Source organism: Melospiza melodia, chromosome 1, assembly GCF_035770615.1.
Source record: "Melospiza melodia melodia isolate bMelMel2 chromosome 1, bMelMel2.pri, whole genome shotgun sequence".
Lineage (NCBI taxonomy): Eukaryota > Metazoa > Chordata > Aves > Passeriformes > Passerellidae > Melospiza > Melospiza melodia.
Window position 1 is genome coordinate 19,205,074 of NC_086194.1, and position 27,929 is coordinate 19,233,002.

Sequence of the window (27,929 nt, forward strand, 5' to 3'; positions counted from 1 at the left end):
CCAGTCATTGCTCTTGGAGGGGGGAAAGCAAAATCTGATATCATCAGCCCCAGGGCTGCAACAGGCAGAAATGCCTGCCCAGTAAGTAGAAATACGCCTCAACAGTTTTTCAGCTACATCACTGTTACTTGAAAGCAAAAATGTACATGAAAAATACTTTTTGAAACTTTTTGTAATAAAATTTAGTAGTCATGTGCAAATCAAACCCTTCCTGTCAAGTGATGTTAACAGAAATATCCTTTTCTCCTACAAGACTCACATTCACACAAGTCATATACAATGATAAACATTATTAAAGTTTATTAACAAAAGCTTTGTACATATCTTTTCATACACTTGGAATTTTACATCTAGTCAAAATAACAGCACATTTCCATCTTACCTTTTGTACAAATTGTTACAGAATATCCACCAGTGGGCCGAGTAAGTAAAATAAACCACTGGTTTACTTTTGTAAAGTATCTACAAAAGTGATTTGTGACATTTTTAAAAAATTCCCCAGAACATATAAAAATAAATTATTTTTTACTTTTTCAATTAAATCTACTAATTAGAAATATTACAAATCAAAATATCAATGTTTTCTTATGAATTCTTCACAATACAAAACAGATTCACAAAACTTTATTTACAGAAATGAGGTAAGAACTGTGCAATGTTTAACTAAGAAACATATTGCAGAATTAACATGTTCTTCCAAATAAGTACACAGTGGAGGTCTAATTACAGCTGGGTCTTTTCTGCTAATAATTCCCACCTCACTCTTGATTAGTGGTCATTACCCCCATTTAAACTGTCCTTCACCACCCTGCATAGACTCACCACGAGATCAGCAACTGCCCAAAGTGTTGGAACACAAGTTCACCCGTTTCACCCACTGGGAAATTTTAGTGGGAAATGGTAATTCACTTTTTTGGTAATTTATTAGTGAAAAGTGACCCAGGTAACAATCTGCCTGAGCTCTCTACAGTGGTATAAACACCTCTAGGAAAGGCAGAACAAGGCTGCTGGTGCAAGACAGAGAATTCCCGTTGCTAACAAGGACACGTCTAGTGCATGATCAGCTGTTTGCAGCCATTTCAACAAAATGGAGGTAGCAACAGGCACTTGGTTTAGGCCAAACACTACACAAACTTCTTCCAGTGTGGCCTTCTCATCTGGTAAGAAAACTTTGTCACTAGAACCAATCTGGTTCCTTTAAAAACCTCAAAACTCTAAAACCTACACCAAAATTAATAAACTTTGGATTCCATATCATAATTCTTATTCAAGAAAAACTCCGACTGTACAACAATAGGAATTTAAAGGAATAAAAAGTTCAGAAGTCAATTCCCTTATGAGTCAGGTTCCAAAACAGGTGTGTAAAAAAAAAAACTACAAACAGCAAGTCCCAGCTGCCATTACAAGCTCAGTCTAAAAGGATCTATTCTAACTGCAGCAGCAGTTCTGATGGGCTGGGGTTGGACTGTTAAAACTACTGCTCTGAAACCAAGGCAATGCATCACTGCAAACAGTTTATAGCCTTTAAATGTGTGAGATCAGGACTGAAGAGTAAAGTCTATGTTCTTCCATTGTTGAATCTGTACTTAGTACCATCATATTGACAAAATAATTGTGATTTGCAGAGATTTATCTACGTCACAGTCTGAGACATTAAAAAGTATATCCATTTTAGTGCAACAAGAAAGCAAATGAAAGCCTACCAAAAATATCCTTATGAAAATCATTAACCTCTTGCTGTGCAGTAAGAGTTCCTTGTTGCTCTTTTTCAATCTGCAGAAAGGGAACCCAGGGTTTGCAGCCACATGAAGTGCTAGAACAGCAGGACGTGCAGGGCTCAAGTGTCATTCAAATGTCAACTCTTCTCTGATGCAACTGGTCCAGTTTTATCATTGAGCCTCTGTGTAAGAGAAAATACTTCTAAAAATCAGATTATAACATACAAAGCTAAGTAAAATTCAATTCATAAAGATGACAAAGCAGTGAGGTACATTCAGTAGAGCCATCTAAATAGTAACTGCTGCATTGTAAAAAATAACCATGTACTGCAGAATGAAAAGTGGGAAAGGAAAAAATAATTAAAGGAGCAGTCCTGTACTGAAGCAACTAATGCTAGGTCATGAGAGGCAGCATTAGAAAACACCAACTCTCCTACTTCCCTTCCAACAAGAGTGGCTGTTCCTGGCTGTGGGTTTTATGTGAAACTGCAAGATGGCCAAGAGAAACACCAGGTGACCTCTGGCACACGTGCCCACTGGAGAGAGCTGAAATCTACACTTCTCCATCAGAAGAAATAGAATTTCCAATTTGCCCCATCATAATCCTTTCTTTCATATATTGCTACAAAGACATTTCCTGCAAGTATTGAACAGGAATGAGCAAAAATGTCATCTCATTCACTGAGCATTCAGAAATTTCTGAAAACCTGTTTCAACTGCAAATGAGATTAAAACAGCTGAACTCTGGCAAATAGAGAAATTGTTAAAAACAGTTCAACAATCTATGCAACTTGTCTCAATTCCAGCCTTAAAAAATATAAAATCAATTTCAAAAGAAATTTTTGGTAAGGGCCTTTGTTCAAAAGATGTTCTGAGATTTCTTGGGATTATTTATAGCTAACTGTTAACATAAATACTGTAATGATGTATTTGTAGAAATACACTGCACTGTACAGACCTAGTAATGGCCATTTTAAAAAATCAAAGTAACATCACATAGAATATTTTGCTTGGATGTACACCAAATACAGGGCCTCAATTTCATTCACTACTAATTTTTGGAAAATTAGGGGAGATCAGTTTTAAACATGAGAACAAACTGTGAACATTTCTGAATGGAGGCAAGGTCTGGAGACAAGCCCTGTGTGACCATTCACAGCTCTGATGTCACAACTGTCCAAACCCCATAGCACAAAGCTGAACAAAAGGAAGTGCTCACAACTTTGAATGGAAGGGAGCTGTTTCAGGAAAAATCATCTTGAAAACTCATCATTTATGTGGTTTGTATCTGGAAGTGAGCACTACCTGGAAGTAGCCCGAGCTACACAGAAGCCCAGCCCGAGTCTTCCACCACAGCGCTCCTAAAGCTGCCAGAGGATTTGGGAGTGGGGAGCAGAGAGGGGACTCATATTCAGCCCAAACTCTCCCCACCTGCTCTTGCAGACAAGCTGCTCTTTCTTCTCTACCACTACCACTTGCTGTCTTCTGCAAGGAATGCTGAAACTTTATGTCTTCCTGCTCTATTCATCCTTTGTTTTTCCAAGTTTCATGTGCTCCTTCCTTTATCCTTTTATCTTAATTGTAGGACCCTAAAAGAATGAAGCCTGTTCTCTGAATTCTTGAATAAAGAGTTCTTGTCTTGGGGATGGAGATTATTGGCAAATACTGCTGAATATAATGGAACATCCTTGCCAGAAAAAATAAGTCTTGTTTCTTTATCTGTCCAGGAAAGGTTTTATTACTCAATGAAGCAGAAGAGCCTCAGCCCCCCAATGCACAGCCTCATTCTCCCAGGCAGCAGCAGGATGCACACAGCACATTCTCCTAACACAGGTTCCACCTTCCCAGCAATGGGCTCCTCAGCTACTCCCCACAGCTCCACAGGGCCTGAGGCCTGGCCAAGGCAAACTGACAGTAAGGTGGTAAAAGGAATGAGCCACAAACCAGTGGGCACAGTACTGGGCAAGAAGTAGGGTGAGGAGGGCTAGGGCTGCAGCTGTAATTACAAGAGGAAGGCAAGGGTCACTGGATTGGTGTTCTGATCCAGAGAAGCAACAGCGTGCAGCAGACATGTCTGGTGTGACTACAAGTTCACACATTTCTGAGCCTCATTTAAGTGCAGTCCAAGGCTCAAGAAAAACAAAATAAAGACAGACAAAAAAATCCACCATCTTTGATTTATGAATACAGGCACAGAACCTGTTTCTTATCTTTTAGTTACCTCCTGGAGGTACTGCACGGAAAGTGAGGTGAGAAGGATACTTACTGTCACCTTCTGAGCTGCATTATCTCCATGAATTGAAAGGAATGGGTTGGTACCAGCTGCATTTAGTGGTGAGGCCTGGGTGCCTGAAAGTAAGTTGTTTATGGGTATCTGTGCTCCTCCAGTAATCTGCAATTGCTGTACTTCAGACTGATGGTGTTGGTGATGGTGATGTTGTTGCTGTACTAACTGATACAAAAGGGCCTGATGCTGTTCCTTGAGTAATGCAGGGAGAGAGAGGAGGAAGAAAAAAAAAAATCAATAATTAGCTATTGAAAAATAGCTCCTCCCTGGGTTCCTGCTTATCCAGATCTTCAGTTAGAGCAACCCTTAAACTAATCCCAGCTAATTTAGGTTACACTAATGAAGTTCCATGAGACTGTGGGAAAGGAAGTTCCTGGCAGACTTCCTGAAATCAGTAGCTCAGCAGAAGTTCAGCTAAGCCTGCTGGCTTCATCAGGCCTCTGTCAGAACAAACACACCTAAGAAGACTGAACTAAAACTATACAATTAACAATACAAATACTTAAACCAGTTACCTACTGCCCTATATGAATACTGCAAGCAGAGCAAAGACAGCTCAGGAGATGACATCCAAAATTCTTTTGCTGGTGTTCCAGTGGAATCAAAGATAGGTCACAATACTGTTAGAATCCACACATGCTCCCAAGCTCTGCTGCCCACAGCTGATGCTGAGAGACAAGCCTCCACTTCCACACAGGACAAAATGGAACTCAAGGCACTGGGGAATTATTATTCTAGCCATACACAAAGCCCAGTAATATCCTAACATTTTACATGACTATCATCCAAAAAGGCTGAAGCAATGGAAGACTAAAACATTATCAAAACCTTTAATATCAAGTTTCATGCATTATTACTATTTATATTAAGCTGAAGAGTTTCTCCATGTCTTAGAATACAATACAGTAATAAATCATAATTAACTGAAAAACTTACTGATGTGAGTTGCTGGGTGCTTAGTAACTGCTGAAATTGCTGGTGCTGTTGATGAAGTAATAGTTGTCTCTGTTGGTCAGAAAGCAATCCTAGTCCCGAGGCACTGTAGGGTTGACAGGGTAATACTGTGGTTTATATGGAAGTATGGGAACGTTTTACTTCAGCTTTCCATTAAAGAAAAGATGTATACAAACAGACAGATCCAGTTTAGCATTTGATTTCATACTGGAAATATCATCCAACTGTCCCGTTGCAATTTCTGACACCATCCCCAAGTCTCACTTATGCTGAGCAACAGCAACCTCTTGCCTGTAACATGTCTACACCATGCACATTATTTGAAACTCTGATAATAATTATCAATTCTAAAGTACTTTTAAATACTTTACACCAACAGGCCAGATGTTCTATTACAAGACAGCTCTTACCAAACTTTAACACGTAGTTACCAAGCATTCACTTTATCCTGGTTTCCTTTTAATTCCCATCTTTTGTGCCATTCAAACCACTGATATTGCCCACACCTTTCTGTAATTCAGCAAACACCTTCAGCCTTGCAAGGGGCCAAGGGATGCTGCCATGGAATGAAGCTGCCTCTGCTTTTGCCAACTACTTCACTCCCAGTCTCTGTTTTCATACCTACATAAAACTGTCTGCAATATTTAGGGAACTGGGCAGGAATAGATCCAGCTGACAAGCAGGCTGTAAATAAAAGGGTTTTTTTCAGCTATACCAGTTTACTGCAAGACCAACAGCATGAACAAAGATGTGTTGGGAATAGCAGACCAGGAAGACAGCTGGATCTACTCTTTCAATAGAGTCTTAGCTTTTACTAGTTTTAAACACCCATTAAAATATTAAGGTGTTGTTTCATGATAAGTTTATCCTGCTGTTGAAAAATTAAGTATTTCCCTTTTAGCTGTACGACTTCTGTCCCCTCCCCTCGTACTGGGTGTTGAACAATGGGCTGCAACCTGTGGGAACTGAGCTGAAACTTTAACCAATACAGAACACACTGACAGATTCTCTGTTAATGTAGATGAGGTCACTGTGTGATGCAGAAGTTCTGGTAAGAAGGTGTGCATAGGATGTCAGGACTGCTTGTCGGGATTGGCAGTAAAGAATGATTCACCTACATCAGTCACAAATCCACACCATTAGGCTGCAATCATGTAGCTCCTCAGGGCATAATATTTATCTCGTGTTTGTACAGCAGCCAGCAAACTGTGGCCCAACTCTGCTGTAATTTGACTTTGTCTTAACTTTGTATTTGCCAGTATGCAAATACCTAAAGCACCACCATTTTCTCCTACTGGGACAGGGCAAGCCACGTGTGAACTTTGTCCCACACTTTGTTGCACGGTCTCAGCACTACAGGAACACCTGCTGGGCTGCACTTAGGATTCCCTATGGGAAAGGGGAGCCTGTGTCAATTGGAAGTTTATGGGGCTGGATGGAATCCACCCAAGGATACTGAGAGAGCTGATGGAAGTGCACACAGAGACACTTTCAACCAATTTCCAGCAGCCCTGGCTGACTGGGATCTTGAGATCCCAGCTGACTACAAGATTGCACATGCAATGCCTGTCTAGAAGAAGGGCTGAAGGAGGATCTCAGCATCAGGCCCTGTCAGCCTGACCTTGGTGCCAGGGAAGGTCATGGAGCAGATCCTCTGGAGTGTCATCACACAGCACACACAGGACAGCCAGGGGATCAGGCCCAGCCAGCACAGGTTTGTGAAAGGCAGGTCCTGCTTGCCTGACCTGATGTCCTGTGACAAGATGACCTGTTTGGTGGGTGAGGGAAAGGCTGAGAATGCTTCTACCTGGACTTAGGTAAAGTCTTTCACCTATTTCCCACAGTATTCTGACTAATATTACCATTATTTCCTTCTTCTCTTTTTACCTCACTTTTTCTGTATTCTTCTATACTGGCATGAATCTTCTCCGCTGTTTTTGTTCATTCTTTTATCCCATTCTTTCTTTTTCCCAGATCATGTTTTACCTTTGCACTTCTTTTTTCTGCTGTTGTTCTCCCTTCTCTTTAATCGCTCTGCCTGCCTCTCTTGCTGTGCACTGGCACTTGAAAGAAAATACCCTCAGTCAGCAGCTGAGATCTCAGTGTCTAGAAACAAAACCGAACTGCAGAGGACAAAATGCTGTGGTTCCCAAGCTTCCCAGAAGAGACAGTTCACTAAATTTCACCACAGAGCTTTCTTTACACCAGATCACCCTGGAATGTAAATTTAATCCTTTCTAGCTTCTCATTAAAAGGTACATGATCAGTCTGAAACTCTCCATCCTAACTCCTGTCTGGTTGTGAGAATGTAAAGAAACAATCCTATCTCTTTCCTCCAATCACTTAATCTCCCACTTGCTGGCAATCTGTACTAAGCCATCTTTTTTCCCAGAAAAGGATCAAGTATTTTTTCTCTGTCAAATGAATGTGGGTTCTTTTACCTACAACTTGAAACTCTCTCCAACAACAGTGTGCAAATCAGTGTTTTCTCACCTCCTTGTGTGCCACAGTTAGACAGTTCATATAAGGACAATATGCATACAGAAGTCTTCATGTATTGGTGAACACTTTGCCTATTTTTCACATTAAACTGTTGGAACAGATTCTGAAGTTTGTGAAGTTACTGTAACAAGCAACATCTGGCAAGTCTTTTAAAATGATAGAACAATACCCTGAAGTTAGAAAGCAGGGCTGAATTCTCATGTAGCTTTCCAACACCTTGCCAATACTGATTTAAACCACCTCCAATCTGGACCCCAGCACAAAATCTAACCAGGGTCAGAGAGCTCACATCACCACAGCACCAAACCTTTGAGCCTGCCTGTGCTTGGCACCATTCAACCTTCCCACCAGGCCATTCAGAGAGGAGGAGTACCCTGGGAAATTTAACATTAAAGAAACAGTCAACCAATTGTCACTGAAGCAGCACCAAACTCCAGCCTGGCAGGTGTCCCATTCTAGAGTTCCAGAACCAAAAATTTCAGTCAGTAGAAAGTATTTTTTTTTTCTATTTTGTCTCCTTCCTTCAAAATCATCCCAGAGCCTCTTTTTGCAACTTAATTCCCCCAACAAAACTTAGTTCCCATATATTTTTTCATATATTTCACTTAAGCATTTCTAATGGGACAAAGAGGAACGAGGAATGAACATGTCATTACCAGAATCATATTAGCACTTACATTACTGAACTTTTCCCTTCTGAACATACAACCAAAAATACTGAAAAGTCACAGAAAATGAAGTTAATTGTCAAACACCTCAAAAGGAAGAGGGCCTGGGAAACAGTGTGGATACGCCCAAACAAAACAGAGAATTGTGTGAAAAGTGCACTTTTAAATTTAATATAACCATTAATTTTAAATTAGTATTATTGAGGGAGCAGTGCAGAAAGAGATCATGCCATAATAGAAGCAGAGAGATGGAAGTGCTGACAGACTTGTACAGCATGAGCTTGCTGCAGCAGAAAATAGGGAGTCACTGGGAGTATTCCAGACTCTGCTAACAGTCAGAATGAAGGCTTAAAAACAGGATATTGGCTGCAGTATTTTGCATGAATTGGAACATTCTGCTACTGGGCTACACAATGAAGAGTTTCAGCACTTAAAATGGATATTAAAAAAGAAACAAAAGAACTTCTGCAATACAAAGAGAAAGAAATCACCCGTGTATAAACAAAATCATTTGAGAAAACAGTGGCATGACTGGTATTTAGCATAACTGATGTATTCTGGCAGTACCTGAAAGTGGAAAGCAGCATGAAACTGGTTAATATGATTGATCTTCTCTAGTATTTCTCACTCTTTCTCACACTTTTGGGGAGAGAATGCAAAATTTTTGTGGTTTTCACAAACCTCTGATGCTCAAGAAAGACAAAAACTTGTCATGAACAGAATGCCTTGTTTATCCTATGAAACCTCAAGTTCACAAAGGATATAAACTATGAAAAATACAGGCTCCTCCCTCAGGAAAAACCTAATGACACATCCAAACAGGATATACTTGGAGGTATCAGATTTTATGAGCCTACTGAAGCAATACCACACAATGATACAGTACACAAATATTCAGGAGCTGCCAAACCAACAGGAAGTGAAGAAACTGGAAATTAGGGATCCCCTGCATCATTACAATCTCGTGTGTCTTTTTTTTGATGGATAATCCACCATAATCTCCAAAAATAAACTCTATTTAAAGACAAGTAATCTGCTCCCTATTTACAGGCACTTCTACACAGAACTGTCGTTCTCCTTCCTAAGGGAAGGACAGGACAAGGGGTGTGGGGAAGGGGAGCAGTGACAAAGAGCTGGCCCAGCCTCTGCTCTATCTGAAAACACTTCCAGACCAAGAAGTCCATTCCTCCTCCTGGAAAGCAGCTGTCTCCTTTTGTTACCCATTTGCCTTGCAGCTCAAGCAGCAGCAGTTTATGCTACTGGGAGTACCTGGCTTTGGTGAAAGGCTGCCAGGAATACTCACAAATGAATGTTTTTATGCATTTAGAAGTCCATAAGAACACTGCTTGAAAAGCTAATTTTGTTGAGTTTGGAGTCAGTGCAGGCAACTGAAAACCATGCAAGTGTATTACAACTCTGGTTAGTTATGCCTATTACATCTTGAATTACATGACCATACACCCTTCTCCCCCTCCCCCCTTCTTACTGCAACAAATGGTAGTTCTTCCAGTGCTCCTTTAATCCTGGAAGAAAAACTGGCAGGACAAGGAATATTGTTTTCTGAACTGAAAAAAGGAGCTGAAGCACATTTACATAATTACATTTGTTTGGGAATGCAACTTGATTAAAAAACAGGAATTCACTAGGATTCCCAAAAGCTCCAGAGAAAACTTCTTTAACTTGACTATTTGTGCTTCTATTAAATGCCTCCTCACTTTAGTTCACAGACCAGGAGCAGAAGTTATTTTGACAATTATAGGTGAAGGAATAAACAGTGTATTTGGAGTAGGACAAAAAAAGCCAGCTAAGCCAAAGAACAGCAGGCACTGTGAGGAAAAACATAAAATCAACAAATTCTTACCTGTTATTTAGCGTGGTTGGCAGAGGATGCGTTGCATTGGGTGGCACGGTTGCATGAGTGAGAGAAGGGTTCTGTGATATTGTAGCTGGGGTCTGAATGACCCCGTTTAAAGCCCCTACAATTCCATTGATTGCCAGCTGGCTGGCTGGCAGTGCTCCAATGATTCCACCCACAGCGGGCACTGCAGGAATGGTGGAGGTTACAGGCTGCATACCAGTGGCCAGTGCCCCCACTGTCACACCATTGACCTGCTGAACCCCGGGCACGGCCGAGCCGGGCTGGGCCGGACTCTGCCCGGCGGGGGGTGGAGTGGAAAGCGCTGATGAACTGCTGGTGCTTTGGCCGCTGGAGGTTATCTCCTGGTGTCAAAACAAACAACAAAGGCCCCTCAGCTGCAGAAAATTTCACCTAACACCACAATGCAAGGACTGGGATGAGTTAACTTGTAACAAGTTCGGGTTTAGAAGAATGAAATAAAAATTACCTGATTTAATACAGGAAGAGAATTGTCCGGTAAAAAACTGTTTCCCAGATGAGGGCTTTTACTGCTGTTCAAGGAATCGGTGCTAGGTGCTAAAGTAATCATTTCAAAAAACACACAGTGGTTAAATTTCTGGAACATGTAAAAAGATTCAGAATAATTATTTCAAAACTATGACAAAGCTAAACACAGAAAATGTAAAGTCAACTTTAAAATCATTGCTGAACAGTAAAATATTAACTAAGTAATTGGTGAATCAATAGATTCAAACAGATGTGCCCCAAACTGAAGTAAAAGAGAAACTGCACTGAAACAAGTAGTCATAGTTCAGAAAAATAAACCAATTGATGTTTAAACATTTAACACATCAGCAAATACTTGCTCTATATTCATCCTACATTTATATTCATCTCCCATCAACAGCATGCATGGATGAAATAGATATTTCATATAAATACATGTTCAAATTACTCTGACACTTTAATAATCCCCTCTACTTACGTGCTTGTACTGGAAAGGCATGCACTTGATGAGAAGGGCTGGGGTTTGAAGTTATTGTTGGAAAGGGCACTGAAAGCTGTGCATTGAGAAGCTGCAGTCGCTCCTTCTTGGCAGTCAGATTCTTTATCTGTTCCTCCAACCGCCTATTTTCAACTTGAAGTTGGTGTAATGATTTCAGCATTCCTAAAACTAAGACAAAAATGCACACATTCTATTCCACAGCCACATTCAATGAACAAGTAACATCTTCATTCAGATTTAAATTCTGCATTACATTAAGGCTAGCATATATATGAAAATATAAAATTATTACAGATGTCTGAATTTTAGTGGAAAGAGTTAAGATTAATTTTGAGTAATTTAAATTGCAGAAAAAGTTCACTGTGTTTTGTGGTAGTCATTTTGCTATACCTCTACACCCTGGCTTCAATACTGATAGAGTAGCAATGTTAGGGCCAGCATACATTTTAAGCAAACAGCAGTATGTGATAACTTAGCCCCAAATCAGAATATGAAAATAGTAGTATTTTATTAGCACAGGTTAACTGCATAGTTGGGATAAATCCAGTTCAGCTGCAGTATTAGGAATTGCAAACCTTATAAAACAGAGAAGTTTGACAAGAATATGCTCATATTCAACTAAAAGCACAGCAAACCAACAAGGGTTATATAAAACAATCAAGTTTATGAGAAGGGAGTTGTTCTGGTTTCCTGACTCGTGCAGTGAATCACGAGTGCACGGGAGCCCCGAACGAGGCAGCAGCGCTGGGAGCAGCGAGGCGGTGCCGGGAGGCGGCAGCGATGTCGGCATCCCCCAGCAGGGAGCACTCTGCGAGCACCGCGCTCACCGCGCCCCCGCTCCGGGCAGCGCCTTCCCCACCGACCGCAGCCTCCTCAAACTCCCACTTGCCTTCGGAACTTGGAGTTCCCAACAGTACTGCAGTGTGACTGTAGAGCCACAGGGATAGCCTCCTTTTTTTTTCTTTCTTTCTTTTTTTTTTTTTTTTTTTTTGCCTTTTTTAAAATTCTAAATTGTATTTGTTTAACATGACCTCTGGAGCTACTACAGACATAAGTCTACTGGTATAGGCACATCTGGTCATTTCCCAAGGATTTAGCTTTTATCCCTCCTCTTCAAGAACATACAAAGGAACCCTCAGTGAGCTCAAATGAGATGCAATAAGACTTAGCTAAACCTGTCCTCCAGCTATCATGTTTAAAGGATTATCCCTGCATGAATTTCCTCACAATTAGCATTTTTGTCAGGATACCATTCATAAAAATACTAACTAGATACCTCTTTACACTACCAATGAGAAGAATACTGCCTTCAATAAAATAGAACACAAACCATAACCTGGAATAAAATAAAATTTTTAACATATTCAGTGATTGTCTTTGATACTGATACATCACTGAATATGGAGATCCATCTGATCTACTGATCACTTATGCATTTAACATATTCATTCTTGGACTATTCCACTCTATTAAACATAACTTGAGAAAATAATAATTTGCTTGCTTTAGGAACTCAAAAGAAAGGCAGAACATAATAAAGACATGAAAACCCAGTAGGACACCTGCCTAACATTTGTAAATATTTTCTTTTCAAATGGCAACAGAAGTAGAAAAGTCAGATTTAACAATAAAAAATTATTATGCCAATTTATATCACACAGTATAAAGAAAAATGGGGAACTGTACTACAATATTTACAGCAGTGGATCTAAGAGTTCAGAATTCTTTTCCAAACTCTGCAACTGGACCTGCAAGTTACTTCCTCTTGCATGACACAACTTCCCCATCTATAAAAAGACAGATAATTATAGAGAAGTCTTTTGTAATCTACCGATGCCATGCACTAAGAACTATGCTAGAACTGTACACCACAGTGATATTTCAATTCACAACAGAAAATAAATTTTATTAAAATTCTTGGACAAGCACAGAATAGCAGTTCTGAGTAACAGTTGGCAAAAGTCATAACAGACAGATTGTGAGTACTTACTGTCACTGGGAGTGCCTTGCTCTAATAAAAACTGTTGTCCTTCACTCCACTGCCTCTCCAGAAGCTGTTCTATGCTGGCTGCTACTGGGGGCAAATTCTCCCCACAACCATTCCCTGATTGATCATAGCGAATCTGCAAGCTGCTCACAGGGGATCTGTTGAAAATATTGCAATTTATTGTTTAAAGAAAAGGATGAAAGGAAATGTATTAGAAAAAGGCTGTTGAAATTTCTTATCTTATATCAGCTCTTAGCACCTACATATCTTATGCTTCCAAGACTAAGTTAATTCATCAAAATCACTAAGAACTCCTGGTTCTCACTGCCAGGGCTTTAATAAAAGAAAGACATATTATAACAGTGTAAGAATTTATACTGAAAAAGCACATAACCTCTTCTTGCATACAGACTAACAAGACAGCAAATGACAAACAGCACTGAATTAAATTACACAACACACACTCCTACAGCAGGAAACCATGATAATATGGATACAACAGGCCACCAACTTCAGGGGCAAAAAAAACAACCCACACCAAACTTCAAACCTTTCCCTGAGAAAACGGGGAAAAATAAAACCAATTTGTTAAAATTATCACATAGAAAGGCCATATATAATTCCACTGACTAACCTGTTCTAGAAACAGTCATGTAAATCTGGATTTTTGAAGGACTACATGAAAGTATTATTTCACAAGGATTAGAAGTTATCCTCTGCCTGTACTGTGAACACTTAATATACCTCCTTTTTTACTCATGATCACACACAGTTCCAAGAATAATCCCCTTGCCACACGTCTTTTCTCATTCAGGAGAAAATGAAATATTCAGCACAAAGAAAGCTGGCCACCTCTCTCAGGCCCTAGGAGAAGGCTTCTTTTGCACTGGATGGGGCACAAGGTAACTTGTGAGCAAAGCCAGATGTTTGGTGTATTTCTGACTCAGGTTTCTGCTCTCGTGTATGCAAGGTCCCATTCCTCCTACAGGACCAACACCAAAGCCACTAAAAGCTGGTTCTTGGTGTAGTTGTTGGTTGTGAGGGGGAAAGGAGAGGGGTGGTTTTATTCAATTCCAGGAGCTCAGATTCTCAGGTAGCAGTTATTACTGCAGGCAATTGGTGCCATCATGGGATCACAGCTGTACTGTTCCACCCCTGGTACAAACCTACCAACAAGACCACCACAGTCCCAGTACAGGACAGCACAGAGAGCTCAGGAAATCAGTGTGTTAATTATCATTACCGTAATAAGCAGAGGTCACAGCACATTAGCTACCTAATGACTGTCGAGCATTTTGTAGGCACCAGAGCAAAGCGATTTTTACGAGAAAAGGTTTTAAGTAGGTGACTTAAGAGCTCTGTTAAGTATTTATAAATAGTTCTTCTTTTGCATACAGGAAGAAAGGAAAGCACTTGTTAAAACTAAAAGCCCTGATGAATGGGTAACCAAGGTAGTGTTTTTTGACAAGACATGACAAATCAACAGCATGTAACAGTTCAGACAGAGACAGCAAAAGCAGTTTCAAAACACACTGTTTACACGATGTGCTGAAGCAGCAAGAAGGAAAGTTTATGCAGAAACATTCTACACAGAGGTATTACACTTACACTTCACACAAACAACCCACTTTAAAAAAAACAAAACAAAACAAAAAAACCCCAGAAAACAAATACATAAAACCACTGAACAACTGCCCCAGAAACTTCTCTCTCTTTCTGCATGTTCCTGAGCAGCACATAATGCTGCCCTAACAGATTGTGCCTTTTGAATTATAAATCACCAACAAAATTCTTTTTGGGCTTTGGACTGCTTCCTATCAATTTTGAAAAGGCAGAAACAAAGCAGTGCATGATGCTATAACCTCTGCAATCCTATGGAAGCCCATACAAGAGAAGGATTAAAAAAAAAAAAAAATCTAGATTTCTGTGTATTGCAACATTACTCAATCTCTCCTCTTCCAACTGTTCATCCTTTAGACAGGATATGGTTCCTGCATGCTAGGGCTGAATCCATATTCCAAATAGTATTTGATCAGAGTTTCCAAGGATTATAAAAGTGCTGTGTGGACTGGTCCAATCCTGCCATGGAGATGAGAACCCTGTTTCACAGCTTGCCTGCTTCCACAGCTGTTTTTTGATTAAGTTTGGTACAGTTACCTATACTATAGAGCATTAATTAGAAGGAATAATGCATTTAGATATAAGCATACACACAGATTTCACTGCAGGTATTACATAACACATTTTTAAATCTAAGGTTAGGTATGGGGTAAAAAAAGTTTAAGTGCTACCTTGGGAAAAGCAGCAATTCCTTTGCAAAATGGAAACAGCTCACATATCCCAGGTATATTTATATTTCTCATATATGTATTAAAAGTTAAAATACGACAGCTTAAACATCAAACACTGTGGTTATATTGGGGTACAAAGATATAACAATATGAATTGGAAATGACCATAACAATCTCATGAGTCACATATGTCTTCCCCAAGAGCTGCAATCAGCTGCGTCATCAACAGCAAACAAATGTTCTCCAAGTGTTTTTATTTTAAGCAACTCGCTGAAAATCACATGGTTCTTTCGGAGAACTGTTATTTATGTATCTCATAAGCTTCAAAGGGAACAGAGTCAGAACTTGCAGCTAAATAATTTTAATAGATAAAGCAGGTAACATTTGGAGTTGCAAAGTTTCCAGATAGCAGATTTTTTAAAGTTAGCTTTTTATTCACTATAAACCATATTTTAAGTAACCAGAGTTACTTATTTACTGAAGTGGGGAAAGTGGGGAGGTACCTACACATTTCAGAATCCTTGACATATGTGTAATCTTTTTTGTTGTGCAAACCAGAGGTGAAATTCGCTGACTACTGAACTTAAATGAATGAGCACGTTTTCCACATTTTTTCCATGCTAGGTATTTCAAACTAAAATTTTCCACCTTTCAATTCTGTTACTACAGCACCGATTTCTCCCCCTTGCTTTCTCTCACCCCAGCCCCACCCCCCTTTCTGGCTCGTTTTTGAACACCCCTGCCAGGCAGAATCTCTGTCCCCTTTGCAAAGGGCTGCAGCTCCCGTACACTGCAGGGACCTTTTCAGCTGTGCACGGAGGTGGCCTTTGTATCACCCAGCTCTCCTTCAGCATCCCCACCAAAACCAGTTGGTGTTTCACCATGCTGCAAGGACTGAATATACCCTGTATATACTGTATATACCCTGAACATACACACTCTGTAGAAGCATCACATTTAAGAAGTTTACCTTCCCAAGTATTTGATCAGAAGACAAACTGAACACAGCTATGACCAATGCAAAGAGTGCACAGATCAGATCTCTGCATATTAACTAAGGAGGCATTAAAACTTGTAATTACCACAACATGTATGCATCAGAGGACTACTTAATATAAAATCAAAAGTTCTGTAATTTCCTAATTGTTGAGCATTTCCCTTTGCAAAATTCTCTGAAATTCCTTGTCTGTATAGATCAATTTATATGCTAATGTAAGTATACATATTTATACTAATAATATAATCTAATTTGTAAATTCTCTATTTATTATTTTAGAAGCAACACATACTGGAAAACTTAAAAACAAGTTCATGACTAGGTAATAATACCTAAGTATTATAATGGATAATCTCATCCCATCCAGCAAGATGTCTTTTGATTAATTAAGGAATATAATACAAGATCAACAACACCAGGCATGTACATTAAATTACCCAATTTGGAGATATTTGTTATAAATTACCATAATAAACATATGCTATAGCAATAAAATTAATTATTATAATGCTATTTCTGTGTAACTAGCATTTTTTAGCTATCATAAAATTTTTTTCATGATAAATCTTTTTTTCAGATACATCTTTCTCATGGTTAGTCCCTAAGTAAAAAACACAGTAATAACACCATAAAATGTACCTCATGCTGTATCCAGTTAGGAAAATAAAGCTCTCTAAACAAGGATTTGCTTAAAATACACAGAAAATATTACTGAAATATTTAAAATGCAATATTAAAATTTTTACAACAAATATTTTAAAACAAAATAAATAACATGATACCGTTTCAGCAGAACTCTTATCTCAAAGTTTTCTAGCAAATGTGAATTGCAGCAGAACAAAAAATACTTTTTTCTACAGGGAATTGCTAAAAATTTTGAAGTTATGAGGGAAAAGGAAGGAAATACTTGCTTGGAATTTTTACTGATATTTAATGGTTCTTATTCTTGTGATCATTGTTAAGTATATGGGATTCTGGAATTTTTGCAATTACTAAACTAGGATTGTGGTGACAAATCTGAGGAGACAAGCAGTACATATGGATTAAATTATAAATAAATGCCTCTAAAGCAAGACTCCATTTCTTAAGTAAGGGAGTAAACTAACTTACCTACAAACCTTAATTTGTAAACCTAATTTCAGTTGATAGAAAAGTAAACTTCACCACAATTTTAGCTCTCTGGATGTATTAGGGAATTTTTAGAAGGATATACAGATACAAAAATACATGCATTTATACACGTGTGTTTATATTTTTATATATATGGGCTTTTAAAACACTCTGGTATTGCTGGTAAAAAGACAGTGAAGTTTGCAAATTTTAAAACATTTCCTCTGCCTGCACTCTCCAATGTAAATAACACTTACCGTGGTGAGAGACTTCCTCTGGGTGATCCTCCTCTGCCAACAAGGCTTCGGCTGTTATCTGCGAGATCTTGATCTGCAGTGTAAATATTTCACAGCTGATAAATCACCTTTTCTTAGATAAGAGTTTTAATATCTGATGTAGATATTTTTAAAATACCTTCAATCTCAACTTCTATCTGTAGTTACTGCTGAAGAGTGAATAAGTAACTAGTTTAAGATTGCTGAACTGTAGCATGTAAGGTGTTGTCCTTACACATTTCTGAGGCTGTACCAGGCCATGGATTATGTTCACTTCTTTCATTCCTTTCAGTTTTACAGCACAGAAGCGTGGTTTGCATTTGCAGTACCCTCCCCTCAGCCACTTTTAATTTGTACGGTGAAAGTAATGAATCACAGCTGTGGACAGCTAATCTGTATGCTTATCACAGCAAATCCTGATGCTCTGTATTTTTTTAACACTTTGCATCCCAAAACAACTCATAAAATATGTAACGTATTAAACTTACTGCCGCCATCTAACAAGCACGCATTATTCTGCAAATTTACTGAAAACTTTATGAAAGCGTATAATTCACTAATTCCTATTTATAAGCAAAGCATAGGAAAGCCCCTTGCTAAAAAGGTAGTAAAACAAACAAAAAAGGCCTCATTAAATATACGAAAACGTTTTGCTTGGAAGGACTCAAAAGGGTTATTTTCCCTATGGCCTCTCAATAAAATAACCCTATCTGCCCCCTTCAAGGTTGCCCTCCCCCTATTCTGAGTCAAGCGACCTCCGACCCCTTGGAGGGCAAAGACATGACTGATCCATTCTTGGTAAACTGCTAAACTCATTCCCTTCCCCCAAACAGGCATGACTACTACGACATGTCAACAAATCCTTACGGAGGGAATGAAACAAAGCAAAGCCAGCGGCTCATTAAAACCGCAGCGGAGAGCCCGCGGTACCAAATGCCAATCGGTAAATATTCACAAGATTATTAAATGCTGCACAAGTTCTCTAACGGGATCTCTTTCACACGAACTTGTATGTAATGCAATTTCATGAATTATGCAAATAAAGGTTTCAACTATTCACGACAAAACCCAGAGCTGTGTCACTCCGGCTGCAAAGAGCTGGGAACTGAGCGCATCAATCACGGGAGTCACAAGAGACACTGGTGCATTCCTGCCTGCTGATGGCTCTGCTTAAACATTTACATTTCACACACCGAGGGAAAAAAGGGGGGAAGAAAACCCACGCTGTTCCACTGAACTGAGAATTTACTTCCAACACAGAACAACTTTGTACAGACATTTAATAACCAAAAGTTGAGCAGAAATCAAAAACACAATTTAACAACGTTTTTAAAAACAAGGAGTTCTGTGAAGCTGCACATTTGCACCGGCAGAGGAAGCTTACCTGCTTGGCTGTTTTCAGACTGAGCTATAAGTGCTGCCATGGCTGAATTTGGATTCAGCCTATTGCTGTACATGTGGGATGGAGGCAGACTGAGAGAAGATCCAGGTAGGGTGTTTGCCTGCAAGAAACCAAATAAAACTTGAATTGTTTTTTATAACGGGGAGAAATGCTAAATGTATTTTAAAGAAGCCTTCTTAATGCACTTTAATTATTTTTGCACGTTGAATGCTTTTTAAAACAATGTATTTCAAAGAAAAAAATGTTTTCCATTTGTGAGTATAGAAACAGAATTGCAGTACTTAAGAGAACAGATCAGGTTTTAAAGTGTGTTGTATTTGTGGCTGGTAAGGTCTTCTAATTAAAGAAAACCCTTCTAATAAAAAAGTACTGTACCAAATATTAAAAATACCTAAAATGCATTTTAAAACAACCGCAGTTTGCAGGATGGGCAGACTTCCCTGCGATCCTGAAGTATGTGCTCAATGCTAGGACTTAGTAGCATGGCGACCATGTGGTTATCCTACTAATTATTTAATCTTATTAAACCATTTACAAAATAAGGGCAGGTAGACAACAGATGTCTCACAAATGCTTGGGTTCCTTACATCACAAGCCGGCTGTGGAGGTCAAAAGGTCCAACTTTCAGCTCTATAGTTTAACTACACAGAGCCATATTTCCTTTGCTCGACTCCGTCATTAGTAAAACGTGCACAGTATTTTGTTACTTCCTATTTTGATAGACTTGGAAGCCTGGTGTTTTTTTGTTTTGTTTTGTTTTTATTTTAAAGAACGCAAACAGCCATTACAAGTATGTTTTCTATACAATAGGGGGCTCCGGGAACCACAGCTTTGCCCTGACCCCATATAAGGAACTGTATTTTTGGCAGCTGGCCAGCTCTACTTATTGAAGAGCTCCCAAAGTTTGTGTTCATTCATGTTGCTAACCACAATTCTGAAGGTCTCTGCTGGGACTTGTGCCAAACAAGCGAAAATGAACCCTTAAACAGATGAAGCTAAGGAGGCTGGCCAAAATCTTGCATAATCCAATGCAATAAAAATACCTTCTTCCTTGGCTGCTTATGCTTTTTCCCTTTCGAAGAAAAAAATATTTGTGTCAAATGCTAAGTTGCAGAGACGAGCAATCAAAGAAATAAAAGCACGGCTGCTTATTTTGAAAGCATTTTCCTACCTGATAAAAATTATTTGAGAACAAAGAAAAGACTGGAGCGGGGGGGAGCAGAGGGTAGAATCAAAGATATATAAACCTGTGTGATCACTGATTTTAAAATTAATCTTCTAAGAAAATGTAAACAACCTTTACAAATGAAACTTTTTTTGAAAAACAAAAAAGGAAGGTGAACAGTAAGGAACTCAATTTGTGGGACACTTTGACATGCATAACTGCACACAAGAGACAGGGGAAACATACTGGTTATTACAGCAAAATATTACAGAGTATAAACTATGTCTCTGGAAAGAATCACACACTACCATTAACTTTGGGCTTTCTGCCAACATATTAAACTTGATGAATGGACTTTTATGAATTCACACAACTGTTTTCAATGATGCTTTATTTACTATATACTGGTGAGAAATTGTGCCTGATATTTACATTCTTCTACTGTCACAAAGTTAGAAAAAGCCACAAGTAATTGCTTACAATGATCAGGGGTTCATTCACTTTTCAGTTTATAGGTACATGCAAGATTGCTAGACATGGAACCACAGTGTCACTTCAAATCTGGCTGTTACTTCTTCTGGTTGCTTGTTGGGGTTTTTTTTAAGAATTGCATATCTCTAGTAGAATTAATCTCAATTATTTCCAAGTCTTAAAAATAATGCAGGCATTTCCACCTACCCAGGTACAACAGCTTCCAAAATACAATAGAAATTAGTACTGTGACACTGACGAAGGCACCTACACTGCACAGCTCCTGCTATTTTTCTCTAAAAAAATGCCCATAGGGCAGTTTCAACTTAACTATTGCTGTTCCTAGCAACCTTCAGCTGTTTTTCCCTCAAAACCAAACAAACTTCAGTCAAATCCTTTCACTGATAAAACCCTGCAGAATGGACTATTAAGAGATTCAACCAGTATTATCATTCAACCATATCTAAAAGATCAGACTAGGAAAACAGAAGTTTATATGATGGTATGAGGTCTACTCATGGTTTCGAGGGTTGGATAGGGGTAGGTTTTAAATTCCAAACACCAGGTTTTAGTTCTGTTTCGTTTTAGCATTTTTCCTTAAAATATGTTGTTTTATTCCAGTAAGTTTATGTACTGCTCACATTTTTACACAGAAGCTTCTATACTTAGCTCTCAGTCCATGTAATTCACTGCAAGGCTGCTTAAAACTGTGCAATGGCAGCTATATATTGATTTATGATGGCATGGTAGCTGTAATAAGCAAGGGGAATACACTTCTATTTGACTGAAACTTGCACAAATAGCTTTAAGAATTTTCTGAAAGTACCTAAGTATCTTGAAGGGAGTTGCTAAAGTTTGTTGAGTTAACTATCACACCACAAAACAGAAGACATCAAAGGAATTAAACGTTTGCTAAGTGGGTTGATATAACAGATCAAAAGACTTAGCAGGATTTAAACAATATCTAAGAACTTTAGTTTTCTCACAAGTAGTAGTTTCACCCTAAACATTACCCCTGTTTGCATTTTAAAGTCTTACAAGCTGGAACTACAAAATTTCCAATGCCATCCGGCATATGCAACTCTTAAAGCAAAAAGACACAATAAAATTTTTCAAGTAAGTTGAAGGTACATAAAAAACTTTGAAACTACTTTTTTAGAACAGCAATGTGAAATGACAAGAATAATGATTTGTGAAGCTTTCTTATATATGTGATGACTTCATCTGACAAGGAAGTAGAGAAGGTGGAGGAGTGCTACATTATTTAAAGGTGAAACAGGAGCTTCATGTTTCACTCACAGTCAAACAAGCTGTAGCAAGCATTTATTAAAAATGCGCAATCATCCTGTCAATACATATTAAGGTCACAGGACTGACACATGTTCTAAAATGCAGAACTTTTAAGGGTGTATTATTCTTTATTTCAACTGTTTCTATTTAAACACTCAACACAATATATGATCAAAGTGTATGAGCTAATAAAAACCCAAGACTACTAAGTATTTATTTTGAAAAGGTAGCAAATTTTCCTGAAAATATTTTAGCAGAAAGATTTAAGCCCATCTATGGATATAAGCCCATCTATGGATATACAACACACTGCTTTCCTTTATGGTATGTTCAATAAATCAGTAAAGTCATACGCAGCAGAGCAGCACAGAAGGACAATGCATAGTAATTCAGAGAATGCCTCTTGCAGTAAGAAATGATTGGTATTTGACTGATGTTTAAAAACACTTCCTCTACAGCAAGAGAGAAAGTACAAGCATATTCTTCTAATTAAAAAACAAGATTTGCACGTTAATAAGATTTAACTCATATATATAAATGTCCTCCAAAATATTTGTAATAGTTTTATATTTGTTTGCAAGACTCCAGGACAGTATTTAACAGCGTGACTATAAAGTTTCCAGAGGATTCATATCTGAACATGCACTCCTATCTGAAATTTCCAGGGAAAACAGTCCCTTCAATCAAAAGTTACATGTTCTTTCAGCAGAAAAAAATAAAGGGTAGAAAAATGAGACAATACTTAACTGTATACAATCAGATTGAGTCTCAAAACTTTGAGACTCTTTGAACATGCCTTTTCCCCCACTCCTTTCAAGTTTTATGCTATGAAATATTTTCTGATAACAGGCCTCATTTCTGTCTCAGCTCCACACCAGTAAGGTTTTAATACTCAGCGTGTGATGAGAGATGAAACCAAGTGTGAACAACTTTTGGGTCCCATGAGTAGGCTGACTGTTGAAGCTGTCAGGTTCAATTGCATCATTCCACATTATTCAATGCCCCAAACTGCTCCCTAATTGTTAGAGGCTTAACATATTCAAAACCATTGTTTAGGCTAATGCTGAAATGCCTACAGTTGAGTTTCCACAAAGAAAGGGGAGGGATTTAATTGTAGTTAAACCATTACTGAACTCTCTTCCTTTCGTGGTGATAGGGCAACAAGGATGGCCAGAACAACCAATTCCAAGACAGCTTCTTAATCAGTTTGTATCCAATCAACAGTCCTTTTCCCCTCTGCTTTAAAAACTGTCATTGCCATATTGTAGCTTTGTGTTATATCATATAATGCTTTACAATTAGTGACACATTACCTAATTACCTATTTCCACCAGTATTTTGTCAAAAATCATTTTGAAGGTTAATTTTACTTCTTGTTTAACATAAAAACATATCATTGTTCCTGTGGTTGGGGTCACACCATTTACCAATCATACCAGGTTATTCATCACAGCATGATGCTGTGATATGAAGTGAAGAACTACCCCTTGCTCCTAGTAATACAGAGTCAAGAAATAAAAAGCATTAGATACCATTACCTACTTATGGCCAATTGCTACTGAAATCATATAAAAAATTTCTATGCAAATGAAATTTAAAGTTAAATTTTCTGCAAGCTGCTCTGCTACCCTTCTGAGATGTTGCAAGCACTTTCCATGCATGTCTAGCTTCATGAAGTATGGAAGGAAATTCAAGCACAGGACCAAGTGCTAGCATCAGTTTACTTCATCTAGAAGACATCTTAAACTGATGCATTTTGGTCTATGGCAAGCAACATTTATCTGAACAATTAATTACTTAAAACCTGCATTGAAATTAAATGAGTTTAAATATGAACATATACTAATTCTAGATACATAATTATAATAAAACATTTATAATGTGCATATATAAAAATTATTTTATTGAGAGGTGAAAAGAGCCGCCCATCAAGTGACAGCAGCAGAAGCAACCTTGCCTTGTGTTTCCTACCTTAACCTGGGCAAGTGAAGAAATACTATTTTTATCCCTAGATTTTTTAAGGCTTTTGCTTGGGTGTTGAAGGCAATGGGAAGAACATGCTATTGATTCCTTTTGTTCTTTCAGAACTTGTGGTACAACCTCTAACTGCATTTAGGAGAGGTGAGGCACCCACAACGCCCCTCATCACTCCCTCCTGTGAACTGCCAGCTGCCCCTTGGGAGGGCAAAGCACCCCCACTGAAGGGTGGTCACAGCACAGCAGCACAGAGGGGTCCTGCCATGTGCACACTTTCTCATGCTACCCTTCCTGCAACACAACCCTTGAAGATTTTCACCACAAATACAGAATTTGCTTAGAAATCTTAGAATGCCTATCATCACCTTGTTTCTAATGGAAAATCAAAAATCTAAATTCCTGTTTATTCTCCTATATGCCAAGAAACACAGATGGAAGACAACACAGAAAATCCTTAATAAAATACAGTTCCCACATTTCTTCTGAAAATTATCATCTGACTTTTTGAAACAAATAGCACAACACAAAACAATATTAATCTGTAGTATGATAGTTACTATTCATATATTTTAGTTAAACCAATACTTTGATTTACATATTTTTAATACATGTTTTGGCTGTCTTAAGTTGAACATAACTAAATTTAAAATAAACAATACTGACTACTTTGATTAAAACAACTTACAGCACTACTGATGACTGTAATCAGAGTGAATTTTTACAGCAAAGCTCACCTCACCTGCTTTCACAATCACCAATGCAAATCAAACCCAAACATTCACTGTAGTTTTTTACACATTCATTCTCAGCAACACTGAGATTGAAAAGATAGCCCTCACATACTGCCACCATTACAATCCAAGCACTCTGAAGCCCTTAAAGTTTGGGGATTTTTAAAAACAGATAACCAAGGTCCAATTGCACAAAAAATGTTTTCGCCACCTGGCTGAAATAAAAGAATTAACTGGAGGGTATAATTAGGAGGTGGGAAATGTTAAAATAAAATCAGGAAAAGGGTTTATGATATCTTAGAAGAAAAGATCAACTTTTCATTCAAAAAGAACATTAATTACAAGTGTACAGATTGTCAAAATTTAAATTTGTCAGGAAAACGGTATTTGTGACATCATTCTGTGCATACAATATTCACATTACTAGTAGTTTTTCTGTCTGCAGCAAAAATAAATCCTTTGAACTTCTAGCGGTAATGAAGACTCTAGCTTATGAACAAGCTAATAATCAAACACTGTCTTTGAGAATCAATTGTTTTGATTAAACATACAAATAAATCCTTCAATTAAATGAAACCATCTAACCTTCAAACACCAGCAGTCAAGTATTTTCCAAGAAAGGCATGAATGAATACAACTGGGAAATGCAGTGGGATTTGAAAGGCAAAATGAAAAATTAATGGCACACCTACAGAAACTAATTTATACCTCTGCCCAGTGTACAACAAGGGCACATAAAGTCATTAAAAACCACATGGATAGAAGGCCTATCTTCCAGTAATGTGAAAACACTATAACCTCAACTACTACTTTGCTCCTCTCTTTCATGTTGACTACCCAGATATCAGATAATTTTTTAAGCAATTAATATCTATTTATTTATACACCAGACATAAAAGAGACTTACAAAAACTTACTAGAATGCTACCTCATTAAGAGGTCTTTTTGTTTTGTTAGGTTTTTTTTGTTTGGTTTCAGGTTTTAGTTTGTTTTTTAAAGGAGGCTTTGTAGAGATAAGACCCTGGGATTCCTCCACAAGCCTAACTAAAAACAGAGTCATCATTTCAACACAAAGCCCTTTCACCTTAAGCTGGTTGCTCTATCGTTTCCATCTCCCTCTGTCTTCACAGCACTTAAACTGTATGTGCTCTACATGGACATGGCAGTAGTATCTTGCCCAAGAATCTCTTTTACTTAAGAACTTTAATCTATGTATGAGGAATTTCAACTTCACTCCAATTGAAACTACCTTCTTAAGAAACAATCCCAGTATATCCATGGAGGAATCTATTTTCTTCATATCAGTATTCCAAAGAAAGCAAGACACTTGCAATAGGCAAATAATTCTGAGATCTGAGAGAAAAGTAACTACTTTCAAGATAATCTGTAATTTCAAGAAGAGCAATAATAAAGAATCAGTTACTTATTCACAAGCATGGACATTTTAACTATATAAATATCAACAGTCTTTGCTATTTAGGTGATGAAATAAACACCTTCAGTAGTAGAATTGCTGCTGTGCAAAAATGCTTGCAAGATTCTCAACATTTACACAAGGCCTATATGCCACCGCCTCATCAACCAATTCTGCAGCTTGCAACAAACACACACCATGCATAATTAAAATCTTTCTCAAGTAAGACCTAAACACTGTTTCATCTAAATAGTTTTATTATTTCCACTGCATGCAAACTAGAAAATTTCACACTTTTTACATTCACCACCATTATTATTGTCTCAGGCAGCCAAATTGAAGTTGTGCTACACTCAGTTCAACGAAGAGGTCAATGTGCCTCAGTTGCCTGGAGACTGATGGTTGCTACAGCAGCACCAGATAAGCCAAGCTAAATAAGCTTCAGCTTGAAGGCAGAAAACATTTATTGCTAGGGCGAAACATTGATGCAGTTGTCTCAGCATGCGGCATTGTGCAAAACCCTGCACCGCCTTTCAGAGTACCTCCACACTGCACAAGCCCACATGAAGACAAGCTTTCTGAAGCAAGAGGAAAACAAGATTTTCATTGGGCTAAATACTAGATTACTTGCAACTATGATGCCTTTGTTCTTCTAGTTGAGTCACATGTGAGAAGGAATTTTCCCTCTGGCTGTAAATTCTTCCTCCTTGCTACTCTCCTCCTCCCCCACCCCAAAAATCCTCAGACTGCATGAAAAGAAAATTAGCTTTTTACCCATTAAGAAAGTAGATAAAAATTAAAACAGCTTTTAAGAGAGAAACAAGACAATTTTGATGGAAAAACTTTTACTAGTGCAGTTCTTCCCCATTTTCATTTTGCAAGACTGAAATTTAAGTGGCTGTGACAGAAATATGATTGAGTAGGTTTGGAAGGAAAGCCTCTGTTTTGCACTGACATCCTACACCACAATATCAAACCCCTCAGTGTACAACATAGTGAAGGATGCACTTAGCACACTTTCCAAATCTAGAAGCACTAGCGATTTCCTGTGGCAATGAGTCCCAAAGACAAGCAACATACTCTGTTAAAAATTATTCCTTTCTGTTCTGGATGTGCTGAGACTTCCTCTTGTACCTTTTGGGTAAGTTATAAGGAAAACCAAATAATTTCAGAATCCAAAGAGCCTGTGATCCGTGTTGACATTTTACCTTTGACCTAGTAAGGTAGGAGCCTCTTTCAAAAGAGACTTTAGCATCAAGTGTTTTGACAGGAACATAAAATATGTTAATTGGTTTTCATGTATCCAGCATTTCTATTGATTAGAGAAGTCTAGTACCACAGTAAGGATCTAATTTCCTTTTTCTGGAAGCATGCTGCTTAAACCATGCAACATCATTATCTCCAGATGTTTTATTAGTCTCTTTTTAATTATCACACATATTAAAGGTAATATAAATGAAACAAAACAAACAAAAAAAAACCTGAAACACCCAAAAAACCCCCAAACCTCCAACAAACAACACCCCCTCCCCAAATTAACAACACACTGTATGACAATGTATAAACTGAACTTAAGAAATGAACTAACTTACTTGTTTTGGAGAAATTTTGGAATATATTAACATATTGTCATAATTGCTGTCTATGCTTTACCTTAATGACTACCTACTAAGAGGTGAGAGGTTTCCCAACAAGGCACCCACCAAATATGGAGCAGAAATCTTTACTATCTGCACTCTGGACTTCCTAAGAGCTCTTATGGCATTCAGTATCTCAATGATTTCTATGTTAAGGAACAGACTTCAAAAGATGTCCTGAAAAATATG

The 27,929-nt window shown here is 38.2% G+C and overlaps 1 protein-coding gene across 3 annotated transcripts in view; it reads right to left on the reverse strand.

Annotated features, from left to right (window-relative positions):
- Positions 1–275: 275 nt before the first annotated feature.
- The window catches only part of MLLT10 (MLLT10 histone lysine methyltransferase DOT1L cofactor), a 123,493-nt gene continuing 95,839 nt past the window's right edge, over positions 276–27,929 (reverse strand). For 2 of the 3 annotated variants that reach the window (XM_063150129.1, XM_063150148.1), the window contains 9 exons: positions 19,038–19,155; positions 17,636–17,708; positions 12,984–13,138; positions 10,973–11,161; positions 10,475–10,563; positions 9,991–10,349; positions 4,942–5,044; positions 3,985–4,197; positions 276–1,917 (listed from right to left, as the gene is read on the reverse strand). In XM_063150129.1, coding sequence (XP_063006199.1) covers positions 1,849–1,917; positions 3,985–4,197; positions 4,942–5,044; positions 9,991–10,349; positions 10,475–10,563; positions 10,973–11,161; positions 12,984–13,138; positions 17,636–17,708; positions 19,038–19,155 — 1,368 coding nt within the window. In that variant the 3' untranslated portion in view covers positions 276–1,848. The remainder of the gene's footprint in view (positions 1,918–3,984; positions 4,198–4,941; positions 5,045–9,990; positions 10,350–10,474; positions 10,564–10,972; positions 11,162–12,983; positions 13,139–17,635; positions 17,709–19,037; positions 19,156–27,929) is intronic. The other variant, XM_063150140.1, reaches the window with a different exon arrangement.